General features: G+C 41.7%; 1 protein-coding gene across 3 annotated transcripts in view; it reads right to left on the reverse strand.

Moving 5' to 3' along the window:
- itchb (itchy E3 ubiquitin protein ligase b) overlaps positions 1–18637 on the reverse strand; it is an 80623-nt gene that overhangs the window by 616 nt on the left and 61370 nt on the right. For all 3 annotated transcript variants that reach the window (XM_078236852.1, XM_078236850.1, XM_078236851.1), the window contains 7 exons: positions 16839–16998; positions 15555–15688; positions 12662–12802; positions 10910–11030; positions 9997–10101; positions 8138–8234; positions 2376–2448 (listed from right to left, as the gene is read on the reverse strand). In XM_078236852.1, the coding sequence (XP_078092978.1) occupies positions 2376–2448; positions 8138–8234; positions 9997–10101; positions 10910–11030; positions 12662–12802; positions 15555–15688; positions 16839–16998 (831 nt within the window). The remainder of the gene's footprint in view (positions 1–2375; positions 2449–8137; positions 8235–9996; positions 10102–10909; positions 11031–12661; positions 12803–15554; positions 15689–16838; positions 16999–18637) is intronic.

An 18637-nucleotide genomic window follows, 5' to 3' on the forward strand; every position in this document is an offset into this window, starting at 1 on the left:
TTTATTGAGATTTTTCTCAAGTACCACCTCACTGCTGTCCCACTCAATCGGACTTACAGAAGAGTATGTGCGAGAGACCATGAATTTGTGCGCACAAGGAAGTTTCTCAGAGCTCACTATAGGTGCTCTCGCGCAGCACTGCACTGTTGATTGCGTTTTGGGATAGCAAGTGACAGACACAGCTCTCATCGTCAGACATTGCTCTTTGTGGGCATGTTGAACTCTGCTCTACAATACAAACCCAAATTCCAAATGATTTACTCAAGCTGCTGGCATGAAGCAGGCATTCGTAGACATGTGGGGGCAGCAAGGTGGCACAAGTGGTTAGCGCCAGGGACCCGGGTTCAATTCCCGGCTTGAGTCACTGTCTGTGTGGAGTTCTCCCCGTGTCTGCGTGGGTTTCCTCCGGGCGCTCCAGTTTCCTCCCACAGTCTGAAAGACATGCTGGTTAGGTGCATTGACCCAAACAGGCACTGGAGTGTAGCGACTAGGGGAATTTCGCAGTAACTACATTGCAGTGTTAATGTAAGCCTTACTTGTGACTAATAAATAAACTTTAACTTCACTGACATTTCTCAGGTGGCTTTACAATATGGATTGCAGCAAATGCAGGAAGACCAGCGTGCCAACCATCAACTGCTCTCCTATAGTCTAAAAGCACTTGATCAATTAACTTCCCTGACATCTGGTTCACAGGGGGAAAAAAATTATAAAATGCCAGAGGCAAAATCCAGGGAGAAAAAAATTTAGAAATAATAATAAATTTCTTCATCCAATACATGAACCATACACCCACACCAAGTAGGGATAATCTAAGTAAATTTGACATAAATGAGATGGAAGGCCAAAAGAGGTTAAAAAGGACAAGACAAAGAAATTTCTGTACTTGTACTTATCTGCAGTTACCACAAAAAACCAGGAAAGTGTTATACTGGACTTGAAACGTTAACTCTGCTTCTCTCCCCACAGGTGTTGCCAGACCGGCTGAATTTTTCCAACACTTTGCTTTTTTTTTATAAAATAAAAGAGTTGGTTTTGTTTTCTAAAAAAACCTTTCCCTTTCTCCCATTTGCTAAATAGGAGACAAAATGTTCCACCTTAAATAGACCAAATATAAGATGATTTGTGTCAGAATTTGGGAGAAGTCTTTATGCCCAGGTGTTAAAAAAAAAATGTGTTCCATGGTTTTTCCATAGGAGCAAAGGATTTAGAAGCAGTGGGCCATTCAGCCCTTAGAGTCTGTCTGCTTTTCAATAAAATCATGGCTGATGTGGTTGCAGTGTCAACTCCACCTTCCTGTCTGCCCCCCATAACCTTTGATTCACTTGTCCACCAAACTCTGCCTTGAATAAATCCCAGCCTCCACTGCTATCTGGGGAAGAAAATTCCAGACTAATGACCTGCTGAAAGGAAAAAAAAATCTCTTAATTTCCATCTTGTATGGAAGATCTCATTCTTAAACCGTGCCCCCTTGCTCTAGTCTCTCCCACAAGTGGAAGCATCTTCCCATATCCACCCTATCAAGTTCCTTCAGGATCTTATATGTTTCAGTAAGTCATCTCTCATTTTTCTATACTCCAATGGGTACATGCCCAACCTGGCTTTACAAGATAAGACCCTCATCGTAGGGATGAGTCAAGTAAACCTTCACTGAACTGCTTCTGACACAATTATATATATTTTTTCCAAATAAGGAGACCAAAACTGCATACAGTATTCCAGATGTGGTCTCACCAAGGCCCTGTACAGCTGCAGTAAAACTTCTCTACTTTAATATTCCATTCCTCCTGCAATGAATGCCAACATTCCATTTGGCTTGCTGAGATGGAGAAGTGATCACAGAGCTGTACAAGATATTAAACAGTACCAAAAAAGTAAATCCAGATGAATAAACAGAGGATACGACAAGAGAATGCATGCTTGGACTTGCAAGTGGCAAATTTAGGGCAGGTGATCAGAAATTTTTCTCAGAGTGGAATGGAGGCCCAGGAAGAGAAATCGAGGCAAAAAAAAAAAAGCCTGGAATCATTCAAGAAACAATTGGGTGCAGTGATCAGGCAGTGTCTTTAAGGATGAAGTTTTCTAATCAATATGAAATTGCTTTGGGTTGGAATGATACTGTCACTCCGAGGTGTAGACCGTGAAACATTCACTGCCTCCTAGTGAGACAGTGATTTTAAGTGGGTCGGAGTAAAGAGTGTTATATTTCACACTCATGAAAGTTTTATCTTACCTGGGAAACTGATATGGAAAAGATGGTTTCCCTTGCCAGCACTGAATTTAAAGTTAAGGGGTTGAGAAACGTAAAGCACAGAAAATGTATTTGTACCATCAAAAAATATCAAAGGGACATTTTCTTAAAATGCTCAACTCACCAGGTATGGCTTCTTGGCAGCCAGTTTTCCTTCCCTACTTTTTCAACACAGAATTTCTGTGGGCCATTGCTCCCTACATCAAATCACAAAGGAATTACCAGTTAGCACTTTTCAATTCAGTGATTATCAAGAACATGCATTTATATAGCACCTTTAACATAACAAAATGTCCCAACAAGATGCTTTACAAGCATTATAAAAGAAAAACTTGAAACAATCACATCAGGAGACATTAGGCCAGTGATCAAAATCAGGGGTAGGCTTATACGGAAGAAAGAGGCACAGAAATTTAGGGAAAAAATTCAAGGGCTTATCGTCTTGGCAGTTGAGGGCTATCCCAACCTATAATGGGCATCAGGTAAGGTACATGGTCAGCTGTGATTATCCTGCTCAGGCTCAGATGAGAAACAACCGCTTGGGTTATTGACTGACTGGGGGGTATTTGGCACCCGGCACGGTGGTACAGTGGCTAGTGCTGCTGCCTCACAGCACCAAGGACCCGGGTTCGATTCCCGGCTTGGGTCACTGCCCGTGTGGAGTTTGCACATTCTCCCTGTGTCTGCGTGGGTTTCCTCCGGGTGCTCTGGTTTCCTCCCGCAGTCCAAAGATGTGCGGATTAGGTTGATTGGCCATGATAAATTGCCCCTTAGTGTCAGGGGGATTAGCTAGGGCAAATACGTGGGGTTGCAGGGATAGGGCCTGGGTGGGATTTGTTGTTGGTGCAGGCTTGATGGGCCGAATGGCCTCTTTCTGCACCGTAGGGATCCTATGATTCTCTATCAAACTGCCCAATGGCAACTGAAATGAAGACCTTGAGGACAGCGTAAGGTGGTGAGAAAATGAGAAGGATGAAAGGAGGAAAGCTGTAGGTGGCCCACTTTGCCACCAGCTATAATTCCACACACTCCATTTGCTTGAAACTGCTAATGTAAGCAAAGCTGCCAACATTTCTCATCCCTCCATTTTCCCCAGTGAAAGAAATTGACAGACAAGCTTGTGGAAATTAATCCAGAGGCAGTTACAATGTAATAAACACAGACATGTAAATGAGGAAGGGCACGAAGCCAAAAGTTTAATGTTTGTGTCTGCTTTGGCACAACTTAAGAATAATTTGTGCTATTTAAGAACTAGCAAACTGTGCATGCACATTTTACACCACTGCTGGGACACTCGACTGCTTTTCACGTCTGACAAATTTGATACTTGCTTCTGAATGAGAGATTCAACACCAATAGCCACTTTTGAAGGAAAAGCCCGTTTTAAAAGCAAAATCTGTTCACCGTGGTTACGATCTGAATAAGTCCCGGAAATTAGTTTTACGGTCAGTATTTCTGTGCACATGGGACATGGCTGTCACTGGCAAGATCAGCATTTATTACCCATTCCTAATTGCTCACAAGGTGGTGTTGCTGAGTCACATCCATGAACTGCTGCAGTCAGTGTGGCAAAGGTACTCCCACTATGCTGTTTGGTACAGATCCAGGATTTTGGCCCAGCAAACTCATCTCTCCATCTTTGCCAATTTGATTGGTCCAGTCTATAGGAAGATTGCTGTCCCCCATAACTATTGCATCACCTTTGTCGCAAGTTCCAATAATTTTCATTAAGCAAGAAATTATTGGAGCTAGCAATAAAGACAATAAAATATTGGGAAGACAGAAGCCATTATTTTCAGGTCCTGCTCCAAATTTTGTTCCCTAGCGACCCAATTCCATCCCTCGCCCTGGCAACAATCTGAGTTTAAGCCAGTCTGTTTGCAACCTTGGTGTTACATCATGTTTGTGCCATCTATTTCCGAGTGAGTGCACGAGGGAGAGACACCTCTTGCTTCTTTCAGAACACATCAGCCACTGCCTGCTTTTCCCTGTAAGTTTAGCTCCTCCCCTTAAGCACATGACTCAACCAACCAAATAAAACATTACTCAGACCCCAGGGGAAAAACCAAATAAACAAAAATGCATTAATTCAGATAAACACAAACACATCCCTAGCTAAAATCAATCATTAGCCGCATTCACAGCGTGAGAGCTGCTTGATGCCCGGAGAAGTTGGCACTGTATAAAACAGAGCTGAACTTTAAACATAACTCTTACAAGAAACACAATATAAAAACATTTCTTGAAGGGGCAGTATCACACTGTGTACAAAGAAAATTCAAAGGAAACATTTAACACCCCCATCTCCAAGTTGTACACTGTCCTGACTTGGATATATATCACATATGATGCTGAGAAATATATTTATATCATGGAGATATGTTTAGAATTCAGATTTGTTCTGCAGGGTACCGATTTGTCTTGGAAAACTTTTAAATTAATAGCTGGGAGAACAAGGTAAGTACTCATTTTAGACATGAAGTGTTTGTTTAAGCAGAGCTAATGCATTTGTGTTTACTTAGGTTCCCCCGGGGTTTCAGAGTAGAGTTTTGATTAGGTTGATTGGGAGGGGCTAAGCATGCAGGAAAGTAGTTGTTTCATTTTAAAATATAATCAGTTGCTGCCTGGGTTGCCAGAAGAAAGCAGTGGTCTCTCTTTAGAACATAGAACAGTACAGCACAGAACAGGCCCTTCGGCCCACGATGTTGTGCCGAGCTTTATTTGAAACCAAGATCAAGCTATCCCACTCCCTATCATCCTGGTGTGCTCCATGTGCCCATCCAATAACCGCTTAAATGTTCCTAAAGTGTCTGACTCCACTATCACTGCAGGCAGTCCATTCCACACCCCAACCACTCTCTGCGTAAAGAACCTACCTCTGATATCCTTCCTGTATCTCCCACCACGAACCCTATAGTTATGCCCCCTTGTAATAGCTCCATCCACCCGAGGAAATAGTCTTTGAACGTTCACTCTTATCTATCCCCTTCATCATTTTATAAACCTCTATTAAGTCTCCCCTCAGCCTCCTCCGCTCCAGAGAGAACAGCCCTAGCTCCCTCAACCTTTCCTCATAAGACCTACCCTCCAAACCAGGCAGCCTCCTGGTAAATCTCCTCTGCACTCTTTCCAGCGCTTCCACATCCTTCTTATAGTGAGGTGACCAGAATTGCACACAATATTCCAAATGTGGTCTTACCAAGGTCCTGTACAGTTGCAGCATAACCCCACGGCTCTTAAACTCCAACCCCCTGTTAATAAAAGCTAACACACTATAGGCCTTCTTCACAGCTCTATCCACTTGAGTGGCAACCTTTAGAGATCTGTGGATATGGACCCCAAGATCTCTCTGTTCCTCCACAGTCTTCAGAACCCTACCTTTGACCCTGTAATCCACATTTAAATTAGTCCTACCAAAATGAATCACCTCACATTTATCAGGGTTAAACTCCATTTGCCATTTTTCAGCCCAGCTTTGCATCCTATCTATGTCTCTTTGCAGCCTACAACAGCCCTCCACCTCATCCACTACTCCACCAATCTTGGTGTCATCAGCAAATTTACTGATCCACCCTTCAGCCCCCTCCTCTAAGTCATTAATAAAAATCACAAAGAGCAGAGGACCAAGCACTGATCCCTGCGGCACTCCGCTAGCAACCTGCCTCCAATCCGAAAATTTTCCATCGACCACCACCCTCTGTCTTCGATCAGACAGCCAGTTACCTATCCAATCGGCCAACTTTCCCTCTATCCCACACCTCCTCACTTTCATCATAAGCCGAGCATGGGGGACGTTATCAAACGCCTTACTAAAATCCATGTATATGACATCAACTGCCCTACCTTTCTCTGAAAAGAACTCACTGACAGCTCCAGGACTGTTAACCCAAGTCAAGCAAGTATGCCTGTGTTTTGCTAACCAATTTTGAAAAGGTTTAAGACTATAAGGCAAATATATTTTATAAAATGATGAAGGGGATAGATAGAGTGAAAGTTCAAAGACTATTTCCTCGGGTGGATGGAGCTATTACAAGGGGGCATAACTATAGGGTTCGTGGTGGGAGATATAGGAAGGATATCAGTGGTAGGTTCTTTACGCAGAGAGTGGTTGGGGTGTGGAATGGACTGCCTGCAGTGATAGTGGAGTCAGACACTTTAGGAACATTTAAGCGGTTATTGGATAGGCACATGGAGCACACCAGGATGATAGGGAGTGGGATAGCTTGATCTTGGTTTCAGATAAAGCTCGGCACAACATCGTGGGCTGAAGGGCCTGTTCTGTGCTGTACTGTTCTATGTTCTATGTATTCCTTGATTGGAACTCAGTCAGAGTTCAGCAGTGAAGACTTGTATCGTGGAATGTCTAAATATTGTTCAATTGTGGAAGGTTAAGCTAATTAATTTGTTAACAAAAAAGAAAATTACAGCACAGGAACGTGCCCTTTGGCCCTCCAAGCCTGCACTGACCATGCTGCCCAACTGAACTAAAACACCCTACCCTTCCGGGGACCACATCCCTCTATTCCCATCCTAATCATGTATTTGTCCAGACACTCCTTAAAACTCACTATCGTGTCTGCTTCCATTATCTCCCCTGGCAGAGAGTTCCAGGCACCCACCACTCTCTGTGTTATAGTTAGTGTGTTGTTAAATAAAATTTGTTTTTATAAAAGCTCCCTGGTGTCTCGGTAGAATTGTGCCTAGATTGACACATCTTATTCTCACACTAATGCCAAAATAGAAAATTGTTGTAGTCTGGCTTCATAATGTACGTTGGGGTTTCAGATCTGGTACTCTAACAAAAATTGGAGGCTTGGTTCCGGAATTTAAGTTGTATTACTGATGAGTTATAGAAAGGAGGTGTTGCAAGCCGTGCATTGAGTTCCAGTAAGAGGTAATTTAAGAGTAAGGAAAATTCAAGCAAAAATACAACACTTTTATTGACCTGGACTGCATAAAGATGCAGTACATGTCACACACGTCAGATAATGGGGAAACCTCAAGCAGTAATCAAACCCTTAACACTCATTTTGGCATTTGAGGAACCTTTTACGACGGTCCTAATTGATTGCGTGGAACCCCTGCCCTAACACATGGTCCCTTTATCATTGCTGGGTCAAAATCCTGGAACTTCACACCAAACAGAACCTTCATCACATGGACTGCAGTGTTCAAAGCAGTCTTGCAGTTCACAAGTTTGCCAAGCTTCCATATTCCATCTGTACTGACCTCTAATCCAGAGTTTCATTGCAAGTTCTTTGCTCGATTTAACAGCAAACAGAGAAAGTGTACTGCAGGGCGGCTTGAATTTCAGCTCCACATAATGCCTTGTACATTAACCTTAGATTTGATTCCCTCCAGTTAAGCAAATGGTATTTTCCAACTTGATGCTGTCCATTTTTTCAAGAGTTAAAGACATTTAGAATGTTTGGTTATCAAAAATAAAAAGGTCTAGGGTCACTTTATAGGCTAGCCCAGGTAAAGATGGTAGATTTCTTCTCTATTTGGACATGAATGAACCAGTTTGACCATTGTATGATTATTTTGTTTTGCTATTCCATTCTCACTTGAAACCTCTTTTCAACGTGGGGTTGCTAACAGCGACCAGAAGCTGGAAATGTGGTAGGTTCTCCAACCCTCCAATCTGGGTGTTGAAGTTAATTGCAGTCAGCGAAACCATCATCAAACACAGGTATATCAATGTGGTGTACTTACTTACTAAACTTGGCAGGGACACTCAACTCCCAGTACACAATAAGATTTTAAAACCAGATACTGAAAACATGCCTGAAAATGGTCAATGAATGCTTGCAGAACAAGCAAGCAATTTGAATGAACAAATTCCTCATTATTATCTTCAGCTGTTTGGTTTCGACTACAACTTACCCATGAGATCAGCAAAACCACCAACCGGTAAACGGCATGTTCCAGTGACAAACTGCAGCAAACGCATTCGCTTCTCATTGTCCATTTCTTTCACAACCTAAAGGAACAGTGTCATTACGTTGAAATAGATAATCACAAGACATAATTTGTGCAATGCACATACTACTTTACCAGTCTACTTGCTGTTGCAGTAAACTGTAAAAATGTAAGGCCATTGGAAATTTATAAAACTTATCCAGCACGTATATCAAATCCAATTTTGTAACAGGGAACATCATTCCCTTAATAGTTTCATATTTATTCTTGGGATTTGGTCTGACCTCATTTATTAATGTCAAATCACGTCTGACTAACCTGCTTGAGTTATTTTGTTGACACAACCGAAGTAATCTAGCTGGTAATATTTTGAGAGAGGTGTAAGAGCAGTGGAACCTGGGGCTGTACGTTCAAATTCTCGAAGATGGGAGGATAAACTGAGAATGGCACAGTAGTTAGCACTGCTGCCTCACAGCGCCAGGGACCCGGGTTCGATTCCTGGCTTGGGTCACTTTGTGTGGAGTTTGCATGTTCTCCCCGTGTCAGCGTGGGTTTCCTCCGGGTGCTCCGGTTTCCTCCCACAGTCCAAAAGATGTGTTGGTTAGGTGAATTGGCCATGCTAAATTCTCCCTCAGTGTAACCCGAACAGGCGCCGGAATGTGGCAACTAGGGGATTTTCACAGCAACTTCATTGCAGTGTGAATGTAAGCCTACTTGTGACAAATAAATAAACTTTAAACCGGTAAGGCAGTTAAGAAAGTGCGTGGGATGTCAGGCTTTTCAAAGCACATTGAATACAATAACAAGGAAACCATGTTAAATCTTGACAAATCACTGGTTAGGCCTCAATTAGAGTATTGTGTACACTTCTGGCATCATATTATAGGGAAGATGTTAAGAGTACTTGAGGTTTATTGACATGAAACCAGAAAAGAGAAATTTGAGTTACGTGGAGAGATTGGAGAAACTGGAATTGTTCTCCTTACAGCAAGGAAAGTTGAGGGGAGATCTCATAAAATAAATTTTAAATGGAGGGCTTTGACAGAGCAAAAAGGGAAAGTAAAAATCCTTTCTTAAGTAGGTTGATAACTATGAGTCCTGGATTTAAACTAATTGGCAAAAGAAGTGAAATTAGGAGCAATTATTTTACACAGAGCTACAATGATCTAGAACGCACTAGCTGAAAGGGACGGGGGAGGGGGCTGGGAATCAGATTCCTTATGAACTTCCAAAAGGCACTTGGACATATACATAGAAGATAGGAGCAGGGGGAGGCCATTTGGCCCTTCGAGCCTGCTCCGCCATCATGATTGATCATCCAACCCTACGGCCCAATCCTGCTTTTTCCCCCGTAGCCTTGATCCCATTCGCCCCAAGTGCTATATCCAGCTGCCTCTTGAATACGGAGTGCTTGACGAAGACTAATTTGCAGGGTTATGGGAAGAAAGTGGGATGCAGCATCAAATTGAACAGCTCTTTCAAGTCAGCAAAGGCATTTTGAATGGCTTCTTTACGTTCTCTAAGGTTGGATAAACAGAGTATTTATTTCCAAAGCTTAGTAACCCAGGTGATATTAAATTATCTAATGTGGGGCTAGAGTCACATGTAGGATGCACCAGGTAGAAGACGGCAGGATCCCTTTCCTGAAGCACAAGAGAACCAGCGAAGACACCTCATTGGGAAAGTATATTGATATACTGCCTGACACTGCAGAGTTACGGCACTTAATTATTTATAACTAAACAACTACAGAGCTAGTGAGAAATTTCTGTAGTAAGAACACTTGAGCACAACATGTGAAGAATACAGAGCCCTCTACATACCTGCCAAAACCACACCACCTGTTTGCTGTTACGGGTATAGTTACGATAGATTGCATTTCTCTGCCAATCATTCAAGTCTATCTCTTGCATTCCACAAAGTAGTACCTGTAAAAATTTGAGTAAAGTCAAGAATACCTCAGGCCACAGAGCGAAAGAATACAGGCAACATACAAAAACATTGATATTACATCTGCATGAAGACTATCTCATATGAACAGTCTGCAGAGCTGCTTCATGCCACTTTCCAAACGGGGGGGGGGCCTCCACAAATACTGATACAAAACATCCCCAACTCGGCCTCCCATGAATCTTCTTGGCACTGAGGAATGATATAGGGGTGACTTGGAAAGGCAAATTCGAATATCCGACAAGGCCAAGTTTGAAACTGATGGCATGGTGAAGAAATTCAAACTCTGTCATCAGACTAAAGGCTCAGAAATGAAGTTCAGGTCAAGCTGGTTCAGATGTTGGTATAAACATAGGGAATGGATTTTAAAAAAATTAAATTTGAAGAAAGAAAAAGAATCTAGCATTCTGAAAAGCAACAAAAATAACGTGGCACTCTTCTAAAATGCATGAAACATTTGAGAAATAAATACAATACAGGTGAACAAACAAATCACAACTCTAAGAATTCAACTGATCAGAGTTCAACATAGACTGTTATGGAAAATAGAAATTCTAGAATGAGTGACTGCCTTTAGAGTCAACATTGAATCAAAGATGGAAAGTGACATCAGTAGATGCTGGTTAATCACAGCCCATCACCAGTCAATGGCCTTCACTTGATCCATGCTTCAACAGAACTCTCCTCTTCAAACCAGGATGGAAAAAAGATGGGTAACCACAGGTAACTGTGCCACCATCAAATTAAACACAAATGAAACTAAAAGCTCTCAACAAACTACAATACCTCCAATTCTTTGGCATCGAATGACTGAAGATAATGTAGAGGAAGCACTTCATTAAATCCCTCCAAGAATGCCTGCGTCTGTTCCTCAACACCTCGTGATAGTCTCCACTCAGCAACAAGCCTATGCAGTTCAAACCATTTGATTCAATTAATTTTTGAACAATTAGCTGTTTCCAGTAAGTTTACAGTACATTACTTTCTCATTATGAGTTGCCCAATTTTAAGTTGTTTCAATTTAATGTCAGCTAGTCAATGGGACAGGTGTTCACATTAAACATTGGGAGTTTTGTTTTAACATTTTTTCGTGCCGGGTGTGACTTCTTATATGTTTAAACCTATTGGCGTCATTTTGGAGCAAACTTTACTCCCCTACCTTCCTTTCTTGGCTGGCTCCCCCCTGGCCCTCAGCCAACCTTCCCTCTCACTGTTTCTCCAGCTTGGGGCTTTCCTCCATGACCGGGCAACTCAAAGCTGCTCTTGCTCGAAAGCTGCTTTTCATTCCACTCACTGCTCGTCTCGCTCAATGAGGGAGATGAGAAAAGAGAGAGTTGCAGCGAATGGGAAGGATGGCCAATGACTGGGAGGGTCGGGGAGCACGATGTGCAGCGAGTGGGAGGTTCAGCGGGCACGATCGGTGGTTACTGGGTGGGATGAGGAGTGGGAGAAGCAGAATTGAAGGATTGGCAAATGAGGGGTAGGAACATAAGAACATAAGTAATAGGAGCAGGAGTAGGCCATCTAGCCCCTCGAGCCTGCCCCGCCATTCAATAAGATCATGGCTGATCTGATAGTGGTTTAGTTCCACTTACCCGCCCGCTCCCCATAACCCTTAATTCCCTTATTGATCAGAAATCTATCTCCCTGTAACTTAAACATATTTAACGAGGTAGCCTCCACTGCTTCAATGGGCAGAGAATTCCAGAGATTCACTACCCTCTGAGAGAAGAAGTTCCTCCTCAACTCTGTTCTAAACTGACTCCCCCTTATTTTGAGGCTGTGTCCTCTAGTTCTTGTTTCCTTTCTAAGTGGAAAGAATATCTCAGCCTCTACTCTGCCTAGCCCCTTCATTATCTTATATGTCTCTATAAGATCTCCCCTCAGCCTTCTAAACTCCAACGAGTACAGGCCCAATCTACTCAATCTCTCCTCATAAGCTAACCCCCTCATCTCCGGCATCAACCTGGTTAAACTTCTCTGTACTCCCTCCAAGGCCAATACAGCCTTTCGCAAATAAGGGGACCAAAATTGCACACAGTACTCTAGTTGCGGCCTCACCAGTACCATGTACAATTGCAGCAAGACCTCCCTGCTTTTATACTCCATCCCCTTCGCGATAAAGGCCAACATTCCATTTGCCTTCCTGATCACCTGCTGCAATTTTATTCATTTACAAATGTAGGAAATTTGCAACATACTGTATTTCAACTTACAAGGTGTAAAGTGTTAATTTATTTTTCTGAGAAAGTTCTTACAGAACCCAACTACAATTTTTACATTGGTTGGAATAGGAAAAATCGGATTTGCTTAACATCGATGGATTTAATAGTTGCATTTCTCAGGACAACTTCAACAGAAGAGAAATCAGTATCTTATTCTTACAATCTACACTGTATCTGTAGTATTAGCAAATATCATTTAGATATTTAGTAAGTGTGGCATAGCAAAATGGAGTCACTTGGAATGTGGCAAAATGAATTTAGGTATGAAATGCTGAACTATAGCTCGCAGTTGAAGACATTCACTTCACCTTACCCGATATATTCCTCTTTGCTTTCCTCAGTCACCAGCATATTGTTGCCATCAGGTTTCAGTTCATGGGTCTGTATTTCACCTAGGATTTCCTTGTCAACTGAAAAATACATTTCCAGACCACATTCTTCGAGGTTGTTCTCCCTAGAAAGACATTAAAATAAAAGTAACAATTACAAAAGCAAAACCAAATGCGGGTCTAGTCTATTTGCAATGCAAATTGCTTGAAGTGAACCAAACAAACCCAAGAAGCTAATTTAAACATTGAGAACATTCACAGAGAAGGAGGTGGAGGAGACTGGTTATGCAAATTTCTGATCTTGGCTAGAAGAGGGTTACATTACTGTAGGATGATGAATATAATATTGCAGTAAAATTAGAAAATAGGTTTATAAATTAACTCTCCTTTGTTTGTGTTGAGCAGATCACACCCAGTGCAATAACACTGCAGTCAAGTCAGTGATCAACATAGCACTGTGATGAACAGATGACAATACAAGCTTGCAGTGTAGGGACAGCAGGGAAAAAAAACAAGGCTGGTATTGTATTCAGATTCTGCTTTCTCCCCTATCACAAGTAGTAAACATTTCAACAAGCTACCAGCTTTGAATAATTGGCTGAATACATTAAACTGGCCAGTCAAGCTCAAGGAACCATGCAGGCTAATATCCTAAGTTAATAAGATACCATGTGAATCCATGTATTTTCAAAATGAGGAATGCAAGGGCTGAAAATAATATTCTTCCACTTTTAGCAGTCAGAAGTAGCATTTTGTACAATCATGTTACAACACAGTTAAGATACTGCTCTCCTACATCAAACTCAGAAAAACACCTCTTACTCAACTGCTATACCACTGCTTTGCCTGCCAGTTGTGTAATGGGTCAAGTACAGTTACTGTACCAACAATTGTACCTCAACATTTCTTTACTCTGACACCATCGGGTTTTTCAGTTCTTGGGTTTGTATTTCACCTAGAATTTCCTTGACAACTGAAAAATACATTCCCAGACCACATTCTTCTAGGTTCTTCTCCCGAGAAAGACTTTGCTAAAAATGGCTCCAAAGATGTGCGGGTTAGGTTGATTGGCCATGCTAAAATTGCCCCTTAGTGTCCTCAGATGCATAGGTTAGAGGGATTAGTGGGTAAGTATGTAGGGATATGGGAGTAGGGCCTGGGTGGGATTGTGGTCGGTGCAGCCTCAATGGGTCAAATGGCCTCTTTCTGCACTGTAGGGTTTCTATGGCTCAGCTCCACTTGTGGCCTAGTTCCCTTCCAAGGAACCAGGATTCCAGGGAAATAGAATCAGATTTCTCAATATGAAAAGGATAAGCCTGCTATGTTTTGCCTTTTCATTCATTTGAATGTGTAAGACAATTTATTAATTTGTGCCTAAGCTCCCACTGATATGGTACTGATCAACATACAGGCAGTACAATACTGAAAGCAACCAAAGTTAACCAACAGCTTTGATATTTGGACATCTTAGAGTGGCCCAGAATTTTCAACCTACAGTGGTTGAAATCAATGGTAACATAAGCTGTGCTTACGCCCAACATTCCTTCACTTGTGCTGGAGAAAACAAAACAACAAAAAGGAGGAAATCCAGTTTTGCAAACAATGCTAATGACGCAGCTCCAAGGGGTTTGAGGCAATGTTCCCCATAAACTGCGCACAGCAACTCAGATGGTACCACTCTGGCCACTCAGGTATTCTCCCTTTCAGATAGCGTGTACGGTCATACAGAATATAAAGGTACTGTGCATTCAAATCAGCAGGGTGCATGCAGCAATGAAGAATTTAGAAAGCACAAAAGTTTGAGGTCATGTGCCCTTGGAAAATACTAGATTTTTACATTAAAATTATGCACACTGATTTATTTTAAACATTTTATACATCACAATTAGGAAGTTTTTAATCTGGATTTGGATTTTCAACAGGCCAAACTGTTTCCCCAAAAGCTACCTGAACAATTATTCTCCTACATCACACCCCGGCCCAGCTTAGAGGTATTCTATCTGTCTGCTGCCTACCGTACTTCCCTAAATCCAGTTTAAGGAAACAACACTTCAAGGAAAGGGGCGACCTGATAAAAGTTTATAAAATTATGAGTAGTATGGATAGCGTGAACAGTTGGAAGTTCTCCCCCCCCCCGCCCCCAAGGCAGAAATGACAATTAGAAGGGGGCACAAGTTCAAGACAAGGGGGGGGGGGGGGGGAAGGTTCAGTGGAGATGTGTGGGGGAAGTGTTTTCACAGAGGGTGGTGGGGCCTGGAATACACTGCCAAGTGAGGTGGTTGAGGCAGATACGTTAGCGACATTTAAGACTTATCTGGATACACATGAGCAGACGGGGAATAGAGGGATATAAGCGGTTGGTCTAGATAGGATAACGTGATCGGCGCAGGTTTGGAGGGCTGAAGGGCCTGTTCCTGTTCTTTGAAAGGCCAGAATCACCGTCAACAGCACAATGAATGCATCAAAGAGAAGGGACCAGAGGCCAATTCTACCAGCAGCTAATTTGCAGAGGAACAAGACTGAGGAGTGGGGTCTAGTATGCATTGATCATAAGTCACCCCCAAAATGCTGATTGTTCCACAGATTTAAAAACATGACAACTACATGCCAGTTCAGGTAGTTGGATTGTAAACTTTTATAGGAAGTAATTTCAAAATGGAAATACACAGCTTCCTCATATCTGAGGGGAATTAAGCTTTATAAAAGGGGGTGACCCAAAGGGGAAGGGATGTTTTGTTTGCCAAGTTAAATGGACTAATTCCTGTCTCCTGCTTGAAGCACGTTACTATGCTACATGACTACTTTATTTTTTATTTATTTGCAGAGTCATTAATAGTTAAAGTTTGCAATCAACACTGAAAATATTACAATACGAACCTTATCCAAATGAGGGAGTTGTAAAATTCTGGATCAATAGATTCCAGGTCTTTGGTTATGATGGGTTTGCTCAGCATACGTTTGTAAAATGGGAGTGAAAATCCAGTGTCAATGAATTTCCCATGAAACAGAGCCTGTCACGGAGAGGGAACGCAAAGTGAAAACCATAGCTAATTTCTAGAAATGATCACACACACAAACCGCTTTCACTGTTGATACAGAGCACGTGAGTTCTCTGTATTTTATATTATATTAAGCAGAACTGAATCCTTTGGGCAGCTCACGTTGTATTGAAAGATACAGACCATCACTCATGCACGCTGAGATTTGCGATTAACTTCGAGTCAGCGTTCACTGGAGTGAGGTGACAATGAGGCAGAAACATAAAACAAGGGCTCGCAAATGCAAGTTGGTCTGCAGCTGTAGTGTTAAGTATTTTAGTTATCACTGGAAATACCAGGAAAGCCCTGACGCTCATATCAAGAGTCAGATCTTGGTGGTGGCATTACCAATACACCTATAGCACTGAAAATGTAAAAAATGAACCATAATATAACTTTGTACACAAACAGATTAGCCATGATCTTATTGAATGGCAGAGCAGGCTTGAAAGGCCAAACAGCCGACTTCTGCTCCTATTTCATATGCAAGACATTAACTTGTGAAATCCTTGCGCACAATTTATGATGCTTCAACAAGTTTCGAAATGCTTTCTATTTTTGCCTTTAGCAGGGATTCCGTTATTTTTCCGACCACAAATGTTAATCTGACTGGTGTAGCACCCATATTAAAGATGGGTATTACAGTAACTATCTACCAGCACTCCAACACAACACAGTTCCTACCAAATGCTATTAAATGTGTAATCGTGTTGCTACTATCCCTTCCCTGGATTATTTCAAAATGTGCAGATGTAATAACATAGTCTCTGAATCTGATGATTTTAAAAACATTTTGAATGCAGATGTATAATTTCTATTCTCAACCTCGGGTATGTCTCCCAGGTAAATACAAAACTAAGTAATTATTTAACATTTCTGCCATCACCACCTATAGCAATCTACATGTAACCGCTGTAAAGCTTGTTAGGTAGGCTAAGTTTTTGGTTACCATTTCAATATGATTCTCGAGTGTCATACACTATACTACGCAAAACTAAATCAATGACAGGATTAAGTAAAATGTAGGGTTTAATTGTCATCTAACCAGTTTTTAAAAAAAAAACTGTATATACGACTTAAAAAGAACAGTAATGTTAAGGCTCAAGGAACTCTTGGAACGTACCATGGCTATGAACCGACCTATGAACCGGAAGTACTTCAGATGGTCTGGGTTGATGTAAGATGCTGGGTTTATTTGCAAGCAATAATTTTCCTTCCCAGCATACTCAAAGAGGCAATACATGGGGTTCAAAACTTCATGGGAAAGTAGAAAGAACCATTCTCTATTAAAAAAATATGGATATTAGATACACCGGTAGCAGACTTCAGTCATTCTCAACATGCAATCTGGCTCATTATTAAAGCCACACCATTTCCAAGTCATCTGTGCTGGACAAATAGAATTGGTGCTTGACCAAGACAACGTAGCACTCTAAGCTTCAATAAATATTCCACAACAGCTGTGAAGCATTCGCTGCGAGGTTTCCAAATTATGCCGTGGGTGAATACACATCTTTATTCCCTTAATTTATGACAGAATATTTCAACTTGGGATCGGTTATTTGTACGGTCGGAACATTTGCTCATCATGGTTCATTAGTTTCAATAACTCACAGCTTACTCTTTTTCCCATCACCAATTTTCTAATACCTTCTACCTGAGAGCATTGATTTCTTACTGAGGTAGAGTTCCAGGACATGCTATGGTATCATGCCCAAGTGGCTACTCTTCCTCTGTGATGCTGGACATTGAGGGTTGACAGGCTAACTGGGAACTGTAGTTTATCACAGCAATACCAATTTAAGTCCAGCATAAAGCGCATACTTGTAGCACGGGTTGCAGAACAGCAATGGTGTGAGATCTTAACTTTCTGAACCTAGGATCAGCTAACCCAGCACAGGCCGGGGATTGAACCAGGAGTCTTTCTGGTCTATATGTCTATGAGTTACTGATTATATAGATTGCGGAGCAGGGAGAATTAATGAATTTCATTTTTATGCTTATTTTTGTATCACAGCTAGTGCCTCTTCCACCAGTATGCCAGCTACCAGGTAGCCTTGGCTAGCAGGAGCCTGGTTGAGATTGGCAACACGATTCTATAGGTTGAGTTGATTAGGGACCAAAAAAGAATTCTGGGAGACAGAGGGCTTGGCTCAGGTACTAAAGGAGTACCCTGTACCTGTCTTCACCAAAGAGGATGCTGCACAATAAAGCGGGTGGTAGAAGAGTATATGCATCAGATGGAAATAGATAAAGTTTGGCAGCACATAACATAGGAAAGTCATCTGGTCTAAATAAGATGCACCCTATGAGATGCAAGGTTGAAAACTATTCTGGTCACAATCTTCAATCTTCCTTAGAAAAGGGAAGAGAATGGTCGAGTTATGCATCACATTTGTGTATGTAAAAAAGGACGGGGAAAATCCGGCAGATTAGTCAACCTAATGCTGGTGTTGAGATTCTATAACCAAAGACAAAATCAATTGTCAGTTTGAGACCATTGCACTGATGTATATTCATGGTCTGGACTCAGGTATACTGGTATATTTTCAAAGTCTGCAGGGGAGACAAAACTTGAAAATATGGTAAACTATGAGGAGGATAATAAAAGGCCATGAGGGCACAGGCTGGTAAAATGGGAAGACACAGCAGGTAAGATTGAAGATGACAAAATTAACTAGATTATAATTTTAGAGGGGTTACAAAAGCAAATATACCTGGGGGCGTACAAAGGTTTGAAGGTGGCAGGACCAATTGATAACGCTGTTAAATAAACATACAAGATCCTTGGCTTTAGTAATAGGGGAACCAAGTACAAATGTAAACACCTTTGCAATAAGTAAAAGTAAGTTTTAACCTTTTTAAAAACACAGGTTAGGCCTCAGCTGGAGAAATATGTTCAATTCTGGGAATCTCACTTCA

Source organism: Mustelus asterias, chromosome 20, assembly GCF_964213995.1.
Source record: "Mustelus asterias chromosome 20, sMusAst1.hap1.1, whole genome shotgun sequence".
Lineage (NCBI taxonomy): Eukaryota > Metazoa > Chordata > Chondrichthyes > Carcharhiniformes > Triakidae > Mustelus > Mustelus asterias.